The following is a 19,039-nucleotide window of genomic DNA, read 5'->3' on the forward strand; positions in this document are numbered from 1 at the left end:
ACTATGTAAAAGTTTCAAAGTCAATGAACCATGATGAGGGGGTGGGGCTATATAATCTCCATGGAAACGAGACTGGCAAATGCCAATACAATTGCATACCAAATATCATTGACTTAACATTAGCGGTTCATCATAAACTGATCTAATCACAAACTAATACCCTGTAAACTAAGCAAAAGTTTCAAAGTCAATAGACCATGATTGAGGGGGCTGGGCCAAATATTCTCCATGGAAATGAGATGTCCTTATGCTTATACAACTGCATACCTATCAACATTGGCCTACCACTAATGGTTCCCCTTGAACTGACCTAATCCCAAACTAATACATGTAAACTAAGCAAAATTTTCAAAGTCAATAGATCATGACTGAGGGGGCATGGCCAAATAATCTCCATGGAAATGAGATATACCAATGCTTATACGACTGCATACCAAATATCATTGACCTACTATTAGTGGTTCCCCATAAACTGACCTAATCACAAACTAATACATGTAAACTAAGCAAAAGTTTCAAAGTCAATAGACCATGACTGAGGGGGCAGGGCCAAATAATCTCCATTGAAATGAGATGTACCAATGCTAATACAACTGCTTACCAAATATCATTGACCTACCACTAGTGGTTCACCATTAACTAGACCTAATCACAAACTAATACATTGTTGACGCTGCAGCCACCGCCGGAAACAGCATACCTATGTCTCGCCTTTTTACTCTGTCAAGGCAAGACAAAAATTACATCATACAAGGTGATGTTATATAGTTTTAGGTTTCGTAACGAGTGAGAAGATAATATCGCTTGGTATCAACTAAGGTTATGTAATTTTCAATAATTTCAATAATTTGGCATCACACTCAATACAGTTTGCTATGAAAAATATCTATTTGTTCTGGTAATAGTAGCAGGCTACCACCATAAGAACATTGAAATTTCATAATACAACTTCCATAATTGAAATTTCATTATCCAATTTTCACATATTTTAATTTGATTACCATAAATTCAATCATCTATTGATAACTGCTTCAGACATAAAAAATAATTCTAAAATTAAATTCCTTCAAATAATAGAAAAACAAAGGATATGGGATATCCATCCATGATGTTCATATTTTAACATTATATCATCAATACAGTGATAAACATCATTGTTTTGCCAGACATATATTGCATGATAGGTATACTTACAAAAGGTGATTTGAAACTGAGTGATGCTGCAATGGTTAGCGCAGGGTCTAAACATCTGAATATGGCACCAAATAACATCAACTTTCCTATCCTATAATAAACAACCATAATGATCATAGAGCATGACATGAAAGAATTATTTCTTAATATAAAAACGCAAAAACCTCCATGAATGGTTTACCTATTCTTACTCAGTGTTAATAAAAAATACATTTAAACCCTGATTATTAAGTTCATTATTCCTATCTCATAGGTACAAGATTGCATGCGCCAAAAATCAGATGTCCTTGTCCTAAAACAAATATGTGTAAAAAATAGATCATTAGGTCCAATAATTTATCACTTAAACAGAAAATCAGAGGTCTATGGTTCTTTATGTTAATATGCAGATGCAGATCCAGGATTTTGAAAAAAAGAAACTAGGCAATGTTAGGAGTGGGACATGTAAAAAGTCTATGCATTGGCCCCTTGCCCCCCTTAAATCTGCCTCTGATATGAACTTTTGATACCAAATCTTTATCAAACATTCACTTTGATACAACCTTTCAATCAAGAACTATTTATTTATAACTGGCTAACATACCTTACATCTACTGGTAAAGATCCTAGATGATAGCCCAATGGTGTCAACTCCTACAAATATTTAAAAATGGTAATATTCTGTTTCATTGAGGTTATTTTACATATGTACAATTTTACAAATGATAAATGCTGAACTTTTATCAACTTGTGTATATAGTATAATGTGTACCATATTCCAACTCAAGATTCTTTTGATTTATACCTTTAATATTAGGTTATAGGTTACACAATTCTTAAATCCGTTTAATCAAACCACATGGTAAAAGGTTTTTGTCAAGTCATAACCTTATTGACATCTTATTTTGTTGTTATTGTTTGTACTACGGGGAATAAGTTTTAGATATTTTAGGATTTTTGTCAAATGTCAATTTGTTTTCCTACTTGACAAAACTTGGGGCAATCTAGAGCGTTTATTGTATGGTACAAGTGTCTGCTAATTTTTGCACCACAAAATGACATCTAGATCCAAATATTTTTTTTTATTTTACATAGTGTTTTGTGTATTGTCTTTATATTATCTGTTTATCTTCACTTATAAACATAACCTTTGATTAAAATAACTGTCATCATGGAAAATGGGCCATACTATTTAGTTTAATCCTATTAGGAATTATATTCAACAAACGCTTGCAATTGTACTTTAATAACTAAGAGTCTTAAAAGACTTCTTACATTTTTTTCATCAAGGGCTCCAAGGTCCTGCAAACGTTTTGTTGCTGCAAGAATAGAATCTTCTTCTGGAGGTTCTAGCAGCTGTTCTAAAACTTCCTATAATAAGTAAATTTAATTTTTTTTTTAAATATTTTTTTTACAAGTTGCTCAAGTGATGAAGCTTAATTCCATAAAATTTCCTTCTCTGAGTTCTGTCTAAACAATTTCGATATAAACAACTTTTTTTTAAATATCTTATAATAATATAGATTCACTTGCAATATAGATTTTAACACTCAAAAAATTATTCTGCTGTAAATTAAACAGAAATATTTACCTTTGCTGACTGTTTTTTGAAAATATCCAGCATTTTAATCCTCAATACAATCTGTTCTAAAGGTGCTCTAAGTATCTCTGTAACAAAAAACAAAAAATACAATGTAGAAAAATCTTATATTTGTCAGAGGCACAAGATAAAACAGAAATTGAAACATCTTTTACACGGACAAGATACATTCTAATGCAACATCGTTTGTAACGTTCATTTTGATTTGATAACGTCACCAATTTTCATGGCATCAATTGAAAACGTATGCACAAGTGCAGACGACATATGACAGATTTTAAATGTATGATTTGACGTTGTTTTCTGTCAGTTTCATTAGAATGGAGATAATGTATCTAGACTCCAACGGAATTAATTGGTGATTTGATGGTCGCAAATACCTGTTTACTGGCTCTGCTAATGCGTCGCCAGTAAACTTAATTTGCGACCATCAAATCACCAATTGAAGTGTCAGAACTTAAAATACAATACAGTTATCTCCATAATGTACAGGATCTTATCTCTGAGCATTTATTTTACTGGGCAAGCAGCTGTACTTCAGAAATTTAGCTTTTATTTTAAAATTAAATAATATGTATACCAGAACTTGACAATGTCAATCTTTCATTTTACAGATGCAAATATGTCCTTTCCAGAAATTCTACCAAATCAATAGAAAGTTCAATTTTTGACAGTTAAATCATCAATTAATGTCAGCAAAAAAAATACAAAAAAATACTGTGACAGTTATTCCTAAATGTATTTTTACCTGGTACTGGTTGTTCAATGAGGTGATTGTGATATCTATGACTTGTGAATAGATGAAAACAAACACCATGAGTCACACGTCCAGCTCTGCCTTTCCTTTGTATAGCATTTGCCTTAGATACCCATGCTGTATCCAGACTTTCCATGCCCCTGGAAGGATCATACCTGAAATTTATCATCAACAAAATTTCAAGTCATTAACCTTCAAAATAAATAATTTCTTTTTTTAAGTGTGAGTGAAAAATTTAATTAGAGTGGGAGAAATGTTTTAATTTATGAATAATGGAATGTTAATATCGCTATTGACACTGACCCATAATCAATAAATGAAAGTTCAAACTATGCGTCATTTTTTTCTATTGAGTCTTAAACAAGTGCAATGTTTCATTTTATTTAAACAACAAAAAACAAAAAAAATAACTTGAACATTCAATTGAAAATTCTAATAAACTTTTGACACAGAGATATGTCTCAACTGCATGCAATTTTTTTCAATAAAATGCAAATGTTGAAATTTAAATGGCAATACTTCAACAAGTTAACTATGCAAAAGATTCAAAGTCAATGAACCATGACTATTGCATTTTACAGTTCTAGAAAAACAGCAAAATAGTTTGATGAATCCAACTTTATACCTTTTTTCCTTCATTTTTCCCACATCAATTACAAAAACAATATCATCAATAGTAATAGATGTTTCTGCAATATTTGTTGCTATGACAATTTTAGTTACTCCTTCTGGTGGTTTTCTGAAACAGAAAAATAAAAATAGTATGTTTTAAAACCTTGTGCTACAGTTCAGCATATCTTTTTATAAGAACTTCACATGAGGGTGTCTGCATTAGTCACTGGGTAGAAATCTTTTACATGTAAATGAGGCTAATATGTCTGTTGTACATACAACCTATAACCATATGACACTTATAAATTTGTTGATCAGACTGACAAAAATATTTTTAGATAACAGGAATTTTTGGAAATCAAGAGTTACTACTAATATTATAATGCAAATATATCTATCAATTGGGACAGAAATTTAATTTTGAGATGACCAGAATTTTGAGATAATCAAATTTACTTACTACAGTATTGCAATATTTGGTAAATATTTTGTTTTTGTTATATCAAGACATTGACCTTTAACCTCTAGCCCTGAATAGTAAAACAGGGGTCAAACTAGTAATAAAGAAACAAACATGTACTTACGTAAATACCAGTTGTTGATCTTCACTTGACAAGGATGAGTGAAGTGGCACAATTTTGTATCTAAAATATATTTCACAGTTACTATATTGTTATGATATTGTAACTATCATGTTTATTTAGTTGGCCTAATTTGTTTTGTGTGGCCTTATAGTTGTTTACAAAATAATATTGTAACTGTGCAGTTTAGAAATCACTGGAACAATCATAGAGACTGATGGAATGATTAGAACTTTCTATTTGACTTACATAACGATTCCAGAATGATCATAATAAAAGATGCGTAATTTAAACTTCTTACATTGTTCTAGAAGTTTCTGTTCTACAGTTTTCTAGGAGTTTCCTTTCTACAGTGTTCTAGAAGTTTCCATGACAACTATATATATACAGATACCGAAATTACAGATCAGACATTAATATTCTCAGAAGTTCTCTGGAGTCATTTTACATTGACATTTTTATTCACGTTAACTACATCATACTAGATTGTGACCTATTGGACTTAATATTCTGTTTGGATTCCTGCGAAGAATTCCAGATAATGAAAAGACAAAAGATCAGACATATATTTTGACAGTTAAGTTGACATTTTCTATTTGTGTAATACTTCTTGTAAACTTGTGTATAATAAATCTTGTTAAATTTTATTATTGATTTGTGTCTTTTGTTGGCTACAATTTAGAGGTGATTTCTGGCCGTAACAGAAATTGGGGGCTTGTCCGGGAGAACGTGAATATCAGATTAAAAATTTTTCAGTATTTATATTGAATTAGAATTATTAGCCAACAAAAGTCAACAATATGACATTTAATGCTGGTAAATTTTTGAAAATGCCAGACCTAAAAGGGTTTGATAAACTAAAGAAAGAAGATTTAGTGTTGCTTGCTAAACATCTACAAATAGATTTTAGAGTATCTATGCGAAAACAAATTATAGAAAATTTGGTAATAGACAATTTAGTTGACTCAGAAATTTTTGGTGACGAGGCTCTTGAACCCAAGGTCGAAAATGTTGATGCTTTCAAATTAAAACAGCTTGAATTAGAACATGAACTAAAATTAAAACAATTGGAAAAAGAAAAAGAAGAAAGGCAGGCAGAACTTGAAATGAAGGAAAGGTTAGAGATGGAGAAGATGAAAGAAAAAGAAGATGACTTTAAATTAAAACAGGCAGAGCTTAAAATGAGGGAAAGGTTAGAGATGGAGAAAATAAAAATTGAAATGGTTAAAGTAGAAAGCAACACTAAAGTAGAGTCAAAATCAGAACATTTTTATTTTGATTCAGCAAAAAATATACGTTTGGTTCCCAAATTTTGTGAAAAAAACAGTTGATAGATTTTTTTCCCACAGTTTGAGAAAATTACTAAAATTTGAATTGGCCAAAGCCTTATTGGACTACAATGCTGCAAAGTGTTTTTGAGGGCAAGGCCCCTGAAATTTACTCAGCACTTTCATCAGAAAAAAGTTCTGATTATGACACGGTAAAACAGGAAGTTTTGAAAGCTTATGAGCTTGTGCCAGAAGCATATAGACAGAAATTTAGGTCATATAAAAAGTTTGATTCACAAACCTATGTTGAATTTACTATGGAAAAAGAAGATCTATTTCATTAATGGCTTACGTCAAAGAAAATAGATAACAATTTTGATAAAATAAGACAATTAATGTTATTAGAAGAGTTCAAGTAGTGTGTTCATTTAGACTTAAAAACACATTTAGACGACAAAACTATTGAGACATTGCAAGATGTAGCTGTTATTTCCAATAATTATACCCTCTCACATAAAAGAAGTTTCAAAGGTCAAAATTTTAATACTTCGAGCGGAAATTACAAAAATCAAAGTACTGAGCGTACTGAAAGTAAGCCTGTTGAACAGAATAAGAGTCAGTCTAGTTATAATATGTCTAGTTCTAAATTTGATACTTTTGAGAAGAAGTCACTAACTTGTGCTTATTGTAAGAAAAATGGTCACCAGATGGCTGATTGTTTTAGACTCGAGAAGAAGAATGAAAGAGATAATAAGCCCAAGATCAGTGCTTGTACATCACCCCTTGTTACCAATAAGTTGGAATGTCCTGAGAGACAGGCTTTTAAGTCAAGTTTTTGTGATTACATGGAGGATTATAAACTTTGTGTCTGATGGGTTTGTTTCCATTGTTGATAATACTACTCCTCGGCCTATTAAGATTTTACGGGACACTGGCGCTTCTCAGACTTTATGTTAGAAGGTGTGTTGCCTTTGTCTGAGGAGACTTCTGTTGGTGCCTCTGTTTTGTTACAAGGTGTGGAGTTAGGTTGTATAGATGTTCCCCTCTATCTTATTTACCTGAAGTCAGATTTGATTACTGGACCAGTTGTTGTGGGTGTTCGTCCTAATCTATCTGTTGAGGGTGTTTCATTATTGCTAGGAAATGATCTAGATAGGAACAAAGTGGTTGATGAACCAGTTGTTACCAGTGAACCGGTGGTGGATGTTAAATCACCTGAAGATGATGCCGAACTGTATCAAGCTTATGTTGTTATTAGGGCGATGGCTAGAAAACAACAAAATGAGGATTTGCAAGAAGACCAGTTTGATTACATGGACCTTTCTGACACTTTCCTTGCCAACATTGAAGGTCCAGATAGCTCAGAGAAGGCCATAGTAAGACCACCTAATACTAACAAGAATGTAATTATGCCATGGCCAGACGTGAACAGCCATTCATTAGACCGAAGGAAATTTGTTGAAAAACAAAAAAAAGACCCCGAGGTTCTTCAGCTCTGCAAGAGAGCTCAACCACAGGAGGAAGCTGACTAAGTGGCCGAATGCTATAACCATCAAGACGGCATTTTAATGAGGAAGTGGAGGCCCCATATTCTTCCCCAGAGGAGGAATGGAGGGTGGTATACCAAGTGGTGGTACCTAAAGTCTATAGGCAAGAAATAATTGGTCTTGCCCATGACACCGCCTTGGCTGGACATTTAGGTATAAGGAAGACTTGCCTTAAGATCTTGCAGCATTTCTACTGTCCTGGACTTAGAAATGATGTCACAGAATACTGCAAATCATGCCATATATGCCAGGTTGTTGGTAATCCTAACCAGAAAATACCACCAGCACCACTTCTGCCAATTCCAGCCTTTGAAGAACCTTTCAGCAGAGTACTAATTGACTGCATTGGACCTTTACCAAAGACCAAGTTGTTGGTAAGCCTAACCAGAAAATACCACCAGCACCACTTCTGTCAATTCCAGCCTTTGAAGAACCTTTCAGCAGAGTACTAATTGACTGCGATGGACCTTTACCAAAGACCAAGACTGAAGATGCGTATTTATTAAAGATCATGTGTACGTCCACTCGCTTTCCTGAGGCTATTCCGTTAAGGTATGTCAAGACGCCAACAATTGTCAAAGCTCTTATCAAATTTTTCACGTTAGAAGGACTTCCTAAGTCTATACAGTCCAAGCAGGGTTCAAATTTCATGTCAGGTTTATTTCAGCAGGTCGTTTACCAGTTAGGGATTGCTCAGTATAGGTCAAGTGCTTATCATCCAGAATCTTAAGGTGCCTTAGAACGTTTTCATCAAACATTGAAGAACATGATTAGAACTTTTTGTCTTCAATTTGACAGAGACTGGGATGATGGTGTTCACTTTTTACTTTTTGTGGTCCGCGAGGCTGTTCAAGAATCCCTTGGTTTTAGTCCCTTTGAGTTAGTATTTGGTCATACTGTAAGGGGACCTTTAAAATTGGTTAAGGAAAAATAGCTTACTGAACACACTGACTTGAATCTTCTAGACTATGTATCTAGATTTAAAGAAAAAATGTATACTGCTTGTCAAATTGTTCAGAAAAACTTAAAAACTGTTCAGAATAAGATGAAAATATGGTTTGATAAAGATGCCAGGGACAAAGTTTTTGAGCCTGGTGATAAGGTACTTGTATTTTTGCCAGTCCCTGAACATCCTTTGCAGGCTAAATATTGTGGTCCTTATACCATAGAGAGTAAAATTAATGATTTGAATTATACTGTAAACACACCAGGTCGGCATAAACAAAATAGAGTGTGTCACATTAATATGTTAAAACCATATTTTGAGTGTATTAATGAAGGTGAGAAAAAACCAGTTAGCCATGGTTAAATTGGAGAACAATAATGACAAACCAGACATAATTGAACCACCTTTTGATTCTAAAACTATGGAACAAACTGTTAGATTAAAAAATTCAGAAATTTTGTCAAATTTAGACTCAAAACTTGCACATCTGACTTTTGATCATAGAGAAAAATTGAAAACTTTGGTATTTTCTTTTAATAAACTTTTTCCAGATGTGCCAAACAAAACCACTGCTGTTTGTCATGATGTTGATGCAGGCGATGCTTCTCCAATTAAGCAACATTCTTACCGGTTCAACCCACTTAAACTTGAATTTATGAGACAAGAAATTAAATATATGCTTGACAATGATATTATTGAGCCGAGTAACAGTGAATGGAGCTCTCCTTGCCTCCTTGTACCCAAACCAGATAAAACCTTTCTTTTCGTAACTGGTTTCAGAAAAGTAAATTCAGTTTCAAAATCTGATTCCTATCCGATTCCAAGGATAGACGACTGTATTGATAACATTGAACAAGCAAAATTTGTGAGCAAATTTGATTTATTGAAAGGTTACATGCAGGTACCATTGACACAGAGAGCTCGTGAAATATCAGCTTTTGTCACACCAGACGGCTTATTTCAATATGCTGTCATGTTGTTTGGTATGAAAAGTGCTCCAGCTACATTTCAAAGAATGATCAATAATGTTATAAAAGTGTAGACTGTTGTTATGCTTATATTGATGATCTTATTGTATGTAGTGATAGCTGGGAAGAGCATTTAACACATTTATGTACAGGTAATACTTTTGATAGATTGTCACAATCAAATTTGACTGTAAATCTTGGTAAAAGTGAATTTTGTCAGGCCACTGTTGATTAATTAGGGCATACAGCTGGCCAAGGTCAAGTGAAACCTATTATGGCTTAAGTGGATGCAATTACCAAATTTCCCCCTCCTACAAATAAAAAACAACTTATGAGATATTTAGGCATGATTGTATTTTACAGAAAATTTTGTTCAAATTTTGCTACTGTTGTTCAACCATTGACTCATCCTTTACGGAAAGATTCTAAATTTATCTGGAGTGATAATTGTCAAAAGGCTTTTGAAAATAGCAAATCACTTTTAATTAAAAGTCCAGTTCTGATCACTCCAGACTTTGAAAAACAATTTAAACTTGCCGTTGATGCAAGTGATGTAGGAGTTGGAGCCGTCTTATATCAAGAAACTGATGATAATGTTGAAAAACCTACGGTATATCATATTTTTCTGAGAAATTAGATAAACATCAGAAAAATTATTCAACTATTGAAAAAGAGTGTTTTGCACTATTGTCTGCACTTCAACATTTTGATGTATATTTAAATCCCATTATGCATTCTATTCTTGTTTATACTGGTGATCATAATCCTCTCACCTTCATACATAAAATGAGAAACAAGAACCAGAGGTTGACTAGGTGGAGTTTATTGTTACAGGAATATGATGTTATTGTGAAACACATTAAAGGTAAAGATAATGTAATAGCAGATGCTTTATCTAGATCTTATTAAAACACTGTATACATACATGTATACTATACATTTTTGTATATATTTTTCATGAAAAGTTCTCGTTACACTCAAACTTCTTTTAAGGAGGGAGGTGTTATGATATTGAAACTATCATGTTTATTTAGTTGGCCTAATTTGTTTTGTGTGGCCTTATAGTTGTTTACAAAATAATATTGTAACTGTACAGTTTACAAGTCACTGGAACAATCAGAGAGACTGATGGAATGATTAGAACTTTCTATTTGACTTACATAACGATTCCAGAATGATCATAATAAAAGATGCGTAATTTAAACTTCTTACATTGTTCTAGAAGTTTCTGTTCTACAGTTTTCTAGGAGTTTCCTTTCTACAGTGTTCTAGAAGTTTCCATGACAACTATATATATACAGATACCGAAATTACAGATCAGACATTAATATTCTCAGAAGTTCTCTGGAGTTATTTTACATTGACATTTTTATTCACGTTAACTACATCATACTAGATTGTGACCAATTGGACTTAATATTCTGTTTGGATTCCTGCGAAGAATTCCAGATAAAGAAAAGACAAAAGATCGGACATATATTTTGACAGTTAAGTTGACATTTTCTATTTGTGTAATACTTCTTGTAAACTTGTGTATAATAAATCTTGTTAAATTTTATTATTGATTTGTGTCTTTTGTTGGCTACAATTTAAAGGTGATTTCTGGCCGTAACAACATACAAGTATGCTGGAAAAATGGTCTATATGCTGTTAGACCTTTTGACATTTTAACAAACATATCAAGTCAATTTTGAATTTTTCAATCAATTTCAGAATGAAAACACACTATTTTGATACAAATAGAAGATGATAAAGTGTAATTTTGCCATTTTACTAATTCAATGTCATTTCATGGCTGTTTGGCTGTATAAACCTTTATGAGGAAATACTCTGAACATATATTCCATTGTTTTATCTTAGTACATTAGTTCAACATTCATTTCTGCAAATAAAAAAAAAAAAAATACAACTGATTTTTTTTGCCTGTTTGACTCAAACTGTACTTTCCCCGTCAGAAGAAACATTGTTTTTTTCCCCAATATTTTCATCTGAAATATCTGCAGAACAACTCTTTTATTTTTTTTGTTGCCTTACTTCCTTCTTTATAAAAACGACTTACTTTCTTTGATTCCTATGACCAAACACAGGACTTGTCTGTAGAAGATCTAGTACTGTTTGAATGTCTGAGAATCCTTGTAGAAATACTAACACTGATCCATTGGGAAACTAAATGTATATCAATAACTAGTTTTAATGGTTTTTTTAAGAAGTAGAATCAAAGAAAATAATAAAAATTTAAAGGGTAATATATATACATGTATATGCATATATATGTATCTATAATCTCATGTTTCATTGAAAATCAGCCATGTAGTAATACAATTCTAGATCAGCAAAAGACGTCTATCATGTTATCCTCCAATGAATCTTCTACCAATTTGGATTTATGCTGTCTGTGATAATAGAGTAGAACTTGCCAATTTCTGATAATACTGACAATTGTGGATTCACAAACATGAAAATAGTTCGCATTATCCATTAGCCAACATGGTTTTTTAAAGCCATATTTGTTTACTTATGTGTCTCACTTAAAAAATATTTTTACGATATAACAACAACAAAATTATAGGTATATTTGTATATAGTTGAAGCATTTACCTCATGATCCCCATCTACGATAAATTCTAGCAAGGACACGACAAGGTCAAAGTTGATCTTACTCATATCCATCATAGACAAAGTCTTAAGGACTGTTTTACTGTAATCTAAAAGCAAGTCATTCTAGTAATCGAACATTTAATTATTTGTAGTCATTGAATATTTATGAATATTGCCTTTTCTCTACATGTAATATTTCTACTTTCTCTCTACAAGGATTTTACTTTAACATTAACAACTTTCTATGTGTGTTCACATTATAAACTATCCTTACAGTTTTATTTTGAAATGTACCTCTTCTTTAAGAGGGAGCTTGTGACAAAAAATGAGAAATCGTTAACTTGATTGAGTTAGTGATGCTCATATTCTTTATGATTTTTACAGCCAAACATGTAACTAAAAATTTTTCTTTAGCTTTTGATTCACAAGAACAGAGAATTCATATGCATTTCCTGATAACACAATAAAGCTTTTATTAAACTGACCTGGAAATCTCATTTTAAGTTGTTTAACACTGAGATTTTCATCTTTGACATGGTCAGCAGCTGGCTTAGATGGATCATTATTTATAAATTCAAACTCATCATCGTAGTCTGCACCATATTTAAACACAGCATTAGATTTCTGTAAAGGTCTAGCATATGGCGACTTTTCTTCCATTACAAATCTACAACAAAGTGATAAATACAGCTAAAACAGATCCCAATTACATTTACCCTAGGTAAATTTAAGTTCATATCAGTGATCATTTACAACAGCAAATTCAGAGATAGATTTATTTTACATGTACTTAAATTTTAACTGGGTTCTGATTACATTGTTAAATATAATTCTCACACTTTTCTACCAATTATGCACATTTTTACCACAAAGCATTATATATATATCTTTACAGTAATTTCTGCATTTCATTACAATTTTGAAGATTTGGTTTAATAAATGCAAGCATAAATTTTCCAATGTACCAATGTACATGTAGCCTCATTATCTGGTCCTCATCTAGAAATATATTAAAATAAATAGTTAAATGAACTTACCTCGTCATATCCAAGACGTCCTCTAAAAAATACTGATCAACAGGGAATGTTCTACCTGAAGTGTAAATAAAGTTTTGTAGAATTGCTAAATACAATTTCTACAAGAATCAAGACTTAAATGCAAATTTTGATTCATAAATTTCTAATCAAACATCACAAATACATTGTCAGTTTTTGTTTCGTTCTGGATTTTTGGGAGTACAAAACTGGAAATTAAAAATCATCTACCGCTATATGAACTTAAGAAACAGGCAGAAAAAAGAAGCTATTCAAATTTTCCTTCGCTATTAGTTGTCAGTACAAATATAGATATCATTCTCTAACATTTATACCTGCAATTTAAATCAGTCTTATATTTCTCAGTTTTAGTTGTTCAATATTTTTTATGTAATGTTTTACAGATTGTTAGTTGTCTTTTTATCTTTATTCTATATATTTTTTAGACGAATGAATAAGAAGTCTTGCATCATCTCTAGTAGTGAGAACAACTGCATACAGATTTGCTGGTATCACCTATCATGTTTTAGAATGCCCTAATCTTATTTTTCCCATTGCAATCAAAGATTCAGAAGTAAAACATTAATACACTTCAACAGAAACATAAAAATGTATGAAAATTAATAAAAAAAAATAACATAAGTTGAAGGAATACAGACAACACCACTGCTGGAAATAGTCATCAACTTTTTTTCAATTTGTAGTCATCTAATAAAAGAATCTAACATTTAATATGAGATAGTGACAACAAAACTGGCAAGTAATATATATGTCATCACTGATAAGACAGGATTCAGATACATATACAATATCACCTGTATGGTAATTATCTGATTTTTATAAAGGCTTGTTACCTGGTATATCTATGACAGGACAACCATTGAAATAGGCTGAAAATAGGTCCGCATTTAATGTGGCACTCATCAGGATTATCTTCAAGTCAGGACGAGTATATAAAACATCTCTCAAGTACATAATTAGAAAATCACTGTAAAAGAGTATATATTTATCTAAAAATAAATCAAGTCAAATGAGTTAATATGTATAAAGAGATTTTAAGATTGCTACACAATTTTATGAAGATAACTATTGCTTGAGCCTCCAGTGGTAGATATTTCATACCATATTCATCAAAATAAGTTAATAATATAAATTATTAGGCTCTGATAGACAGGAAGATGGGATGGATAAGGAGTAGATCCATGATTGCACTTTATAGACTCCTTTCTTGTGTTCTAAAACATTGAAAAGCATGGCATTTGCCTTGGTAAAAACTAAGCAGACCGAACAATTACTTCATGAAGGATGGAGTGCTGAAATGACAGTTAAATAGGAAATGTGCTTCAATTCGCTTTAAAATGATATAGGTTGTAGTTGTCTATACTTACACTGTTGTCTTATTTCTTACATAAAAACCTTCAATTCTAATACTGCCACTATTATAGAAGTTGTAAAAGTCTGACGTAAAAGATATTTCACTTTTGAATTACCAAGTAATTGATACAATTTCAAGGAAAGATTAAATAAAGGAAGTATTGTTAATTGTCAATGAGGCAATTACCCACTATATAACTTGTTAACAAGTTTGTCTGTTTCATGTGTGAAGAACATTAAAAAAAATCAAAGGGAAAGAAGATGAATATTCAATAGACTATTTTCATATTGCCAACTTTGACTCTGGAGTATATAATTTTTTGGACAGGTAACCTGATCTGTGGTAGGACATTCTGGTACTAGGTCAAGTAGGAGCAACTAAAAGAAGAAAAATCAAGCTTATAATCGGTGAAATTTGGGAGAAAAAAAAATCTTGTTTTCTTTTTTATATACAAAATCATCAGAAAACAGTTAATCTTTTCCCCAAATTGCACCAATTGTAAGCTTGATTTTACTTCTAATAGTTGCTATTACCTGACCGAGTACCAGTATGTCCTACCACAGAATTAGGTAACCATGTCGAAAAAGTATATACTCCAGTGTCAAAAGTCAGTAATATGAAAAAAGTCACTATACAGTCTCTAATAATGCACATGTGATAAGCTCATACATTCTATAGAAAAAAAATTTAAACTAAAAAAATTAAATGAACAGTATTATTCAATTCTAATGCAATAAAAAAAGAGATGAATAGAAAAACAATAACCTTTCCTGTGATCGTTCATGGACTTCATCAATGATAATATGTGTCACTCCCTCTAACTTAGGATCTCCTTCTAATCTCCTTAGTACAATACCAGTGGTACAAAATAATAATCTGGTCATTCCAGACTGAAATAAAATGTACAAACTGTTATCAAGTTATCCAGCTGACTATAACACATAGGGTTCAAAAATATATATTGTAGGTACAGGTCTTCCCTAGCAATGTACCAAAACAAAATATTTATAGGGCTCATTCTCTTACTTTGCTTATCCTAAAGGCTTCATACTAACAACTAGCTATGTGCTAAACTGTTTTACCAGTTGATCAGTTTGTAGAGATCAATTCAAACTGCAATTTGCTAAAATATTTAAGCAATTGGTATTGTGAAAGGGAAAAGCCTTTAGCATAAGCACAGTAATGAAAATAAATGATATATTACAGCTTATCTCTTTTTCTATTTCTATCTAGATTCTTGATACATAATGTCTACAACCATAATTTAATAAAAAATATGAAATTATTTTTCAGCTACCATTCTAGTGGGTATATAAAGGAAAAGACAAATAGCAGGTGCAGTTTTGAAATGTCAATTATTGAATAATGAAATCTCTGCTTCGTAGCATTACCTGTACTTTCTCTAATCTGATTTGATATCCCACACTTCGGCCAAGTTTCTCAGCCCTTTCTGCAGCCACTCTCTCTGCCACAGACATAGCTGATATTCTTCTGGGTTGTGTACATAGCATATTACATAAATGTAAACCTTTACCATTCAGAAAGGAATCAAGTATAAACTGTGGTACTTGTGTTGTTTTACCACATCTGAAAAAAAAAGAAAAAAATGTCAGTACAGTAATTAAATACTTATCAAAGTATCTTTTAAAAATTAACAACAGCTTTCAAATGCATGATCCATTGCTATACTGTAAAATAAAAAGTGATGTGATGATTTGATCAATATAAGAAATGGGTCAGGATGAATGTCAAATAAATGAATATTATTAATTACATTTTTGATAGATGCATTCTACTACAATATGTATTGTTATTTTTAAATTGTAAGCTAAAAATCTCAAGGGGAAAGTATGGTTCTCTGTTTATTATAAATATAAAAATAATGCTTGCTGAGCGCAGCCAGATATGACCGCAGAGGTCTAACCCTAAACAGTTGGGGCAAGTTTGGACACAATATTCAAGCTTTTGACATAATATAGGTTTCTGACACAAAATAAATTTGGTCAAAGATCTTAAAAATTTGAAATGGGACATTGAGTTTACCTAGATTGGTCTGATATCCAAAATCATCAACATGGTTAGATTCAGCATATAAAAAAACACCAAAAATTTAATTTTAGTTGAAATCAAACAAAGTTTGATTTTAGACCCTTCAAACCTTAATATGGACTATACTTTTATAAATTGTTACTTGGATGGAGAGTTGTCTCTTTTGGCACTCATACCACATCTTCCTATATCTATATAATTTGAAAACAGGGCCCAAAATAAAAAATCTAAGTGCACAATGAGATTCAGCATATCATATAGCCGCAATAATTCAGTTTTTGATGAAATCAAACAAAATTTAATTTTGGACCCTTTTGACCTCAATGTAGACCAATTTAAAAATGGGGCCCAATATCCAAAAAAGTAATACAAGGTTAGAACCCCCAAAAATTAAAGACTTTAAATTAATCCCATTGAAATTGGTTAAAAGATTTGTATTTACTTTCAATTGAAGATTTCTTGCTATTGCACAATACTGTGCAATTTAAGATTTCTTGCTATTGTGCAATACTGTGCAATTGAAGATTTCTTGCTATTGCGCAATACTGTGCAATTGAAGATTTCTTGCTATTGCACAATACTTTGTTGTTGCGCAATACTATGCTATTTGGCAATACTGTGCAATTGAAGATTTCTTGCTATTGCGCAATACTGTGCAATTGGAGATTTCTTGCTATTCAGCAGTACTGTGCAATTGAAGATTTCTTGCTATTGCGCAATACTGTTCAATTGAAGATTTCTTGCTATTGCCCAATACAGTGCAATTGAAGATTTCTTGCTATTGCGCATTACTGTGCAATTGAAGATTTCTTACTATTGCGCAATACTGTGCAATTGAAGAATTCTTGCTATTGCACAATACTGTGCAATTGACGATTTCTTGCTATTGCCCAATACCATGGTATTGAACAATACTGTGCAATTGTGCATTACTGTGCAATTGAAGATTTCTTGCTATTGCACAATACTGTGCAATCATTTGAAATTGAGAGTTCCATACACTTAAACACAAGTTACTGTCTGGAAACTAAAAAATGCTTGTTTTTGGCCCCTTTTTTGCCCCTAGTTCCTGAACCATAGGGGCAATTACCCCCAAAACTCAATCCCAGCCTTCCCTTTGTGATATGGAACCTTGTGGTAAAAGTTCTGAGAGATCTATACACTAACACTTAAGTTATTGTCCGGAAACTACAAAAATGTTTAATGTTGGCCCCTCATTCCTAAACTGTTGGTACCATAACCCCCAAAATCAATCCAAATCTACCTTTTGTAGTATTGAACCTTCTGGTAAAATTTCTTAGAGATCCATTCACTTAAACTAAAGTTATTGTCCTGAAACCAAATGTGTCTTCGGATGACGCTGATGCAGACGACACCATAGCATTAAACGACGCAATCATTTTTTTGCGGTCGTGTAATAAGAAGATGTGGTATGATTGCCAATGAGACAACTATCCACCAGAGACCAAATGACAACTTTAGGTCACTGTACAGTGTTCAACAATGAGCAAAACTATAGTAAGCTATAAAAGACCTTGAAATGACAAATGTAAAACAATTCAAACTAGAAAACTAACAACCGGATTTATGTACGAAACAATAAACGAAAAACAAATATAATATACAGCAACAAACGACAATTACTTTCAAATGATGAAAGCCAGATAGGTAATTGTGAAAAGGAGTCAAACGAAAAATGAAGGGATTAAAAAACAGTTTAATTGTCTTCTTATTTGATTTCAAGAAAATCATACAAAAATTACCTTGCATACCTCTATTACACTTCCCTGCTCTCCGTGTTCTAAAATTTTTGCTGAGGCTAACTATCTAGGGTTTACATTTTTTCTCTGTCTCTCTGTGAAAATTATTGTGATGAACGAAAGGTCCATTATCAACATTTAAAGGTACTTAACTCAAACCCAGATCTGTTCCACCTAATAAACATCTCATCCTGTCATAATAGTATTCATAAATAATTATCACCTGATGATCATCTCTAGCTAAAAAGATCTGACCTTGTTCGTGCAAGTTACTTACCCCGTCATACCACTTATTACGGTTACTTGATGTCCATCAATAGCAGACAGTAACTCATCTTGTTTGTTCCATACAGGTAACTTTTTTCTTTGAGATAACATTGACCTGTATTTGGGTAATGTCTAAAATATTCAATTTAAAGAAGTGTTATTTATTTAAATCACATGTTATTACATATCATTGTCTTCATAAGCAAGTAAATTAGTTTAATAATAGTAAAAATTCCATTCCAGTTGATTATTTTTACCTCTTCTTTGTATTTCTTTTGTGCTTCCATATTAAAGTAACAAATTGAGAAAAAAATGGCATACTCATATGGGGGGGCCTTGGTAACCAAGTGGTTTAGTACATTTTGTAGTCGAACTACTGTATCACTGGCCTGTCAAACTGAGGTTATAAGTTCGAATCCTGCACGTGGCAAGTGCATCCGACTCCAATCTTAATTGACCAGTTTTCCTACATAAGGTTGTGGTTCACTCAGGCTTCCTCCACCA

General features: G+C 32.1%; 1 protein-coding gene across 1 annotated transcript in view; it reads right to left on the bottom strand.

The window, feature by feature from the left end:
• LOC127698600 (putative ATP-dependent RNA helicase DHX57) overlaps positions 1-19,039 on the bottom strand; it is a 39,670-nt gene that overhangs the window by 12,575 nt on the left and 8,056 nt on the right. The window contains exons 5-19 of the mRNA XM_052202131.1: positions 18,546-18,667; positions 15,851-16,046; positions 15,225-15,349; positions 13,939-14,072; positions 13,088-13,142; positions 12,536-12,717; positions 12,051-12,157; positions 11,512-11,618; positions 4,727-4,786; positions 4,156-4,269; positions 3,522-3,685; positions 2,765-2,841; positions 2,449-2,544; positions 1,778-1,827; positions 1,195-1,285 (exon numbers count right to left, since the gene is read on the bottom strand). Coding sequence (XP_052058091.1) covers positions 1,195-1,285; positions 1,778-1,827; positions 2,449-2,544; positions 2,765-2,841; positions 3,522-3,685; positions 4,156-4,269; positions 4,727-4,786; positions 11,512-11,618; positions 12,051-12,157; positions 12,536-12,717; positions 13,088-13,142; positions 13,939-14,072; positions 15,225-15,349; positions 15,851-16,046; positions 18,546-18,667 — 1,680 coding nt within the window. The remainder of the gene's footprint in view (positions 1-1,194; positions 1,286-1,777; positions 1,828-2,448; positions 2,545-2,764; positions 2,842-3,521; positions 3,686-4,155; positions 4,270-4,726; positions 4,787-11,511; positions 11,619-12,050; positions 12,158-12,535; positions 12,718-13,087; positions 13,143-13,938; positions 14,073-15,224; positions 15,350-15,850; positions 16,047-18,545; positions 18,668-19,039) is intronic.

Source organism: Mytilus californianus, unplaced genomic scaffold (genome assembly GCF_021869535.1).
Source record: "Mytilus californianus isolate M0D057914Y unplaced genomic scaffold, xbMytCali1.0.p SCAF_4, whole genome shotgun sequence".
NCBI lineage: Eukaryota > Metazoa > Mollusca > Bivalvia > Mytilida > Mytilidae > Mytilus > Mytilus californianus.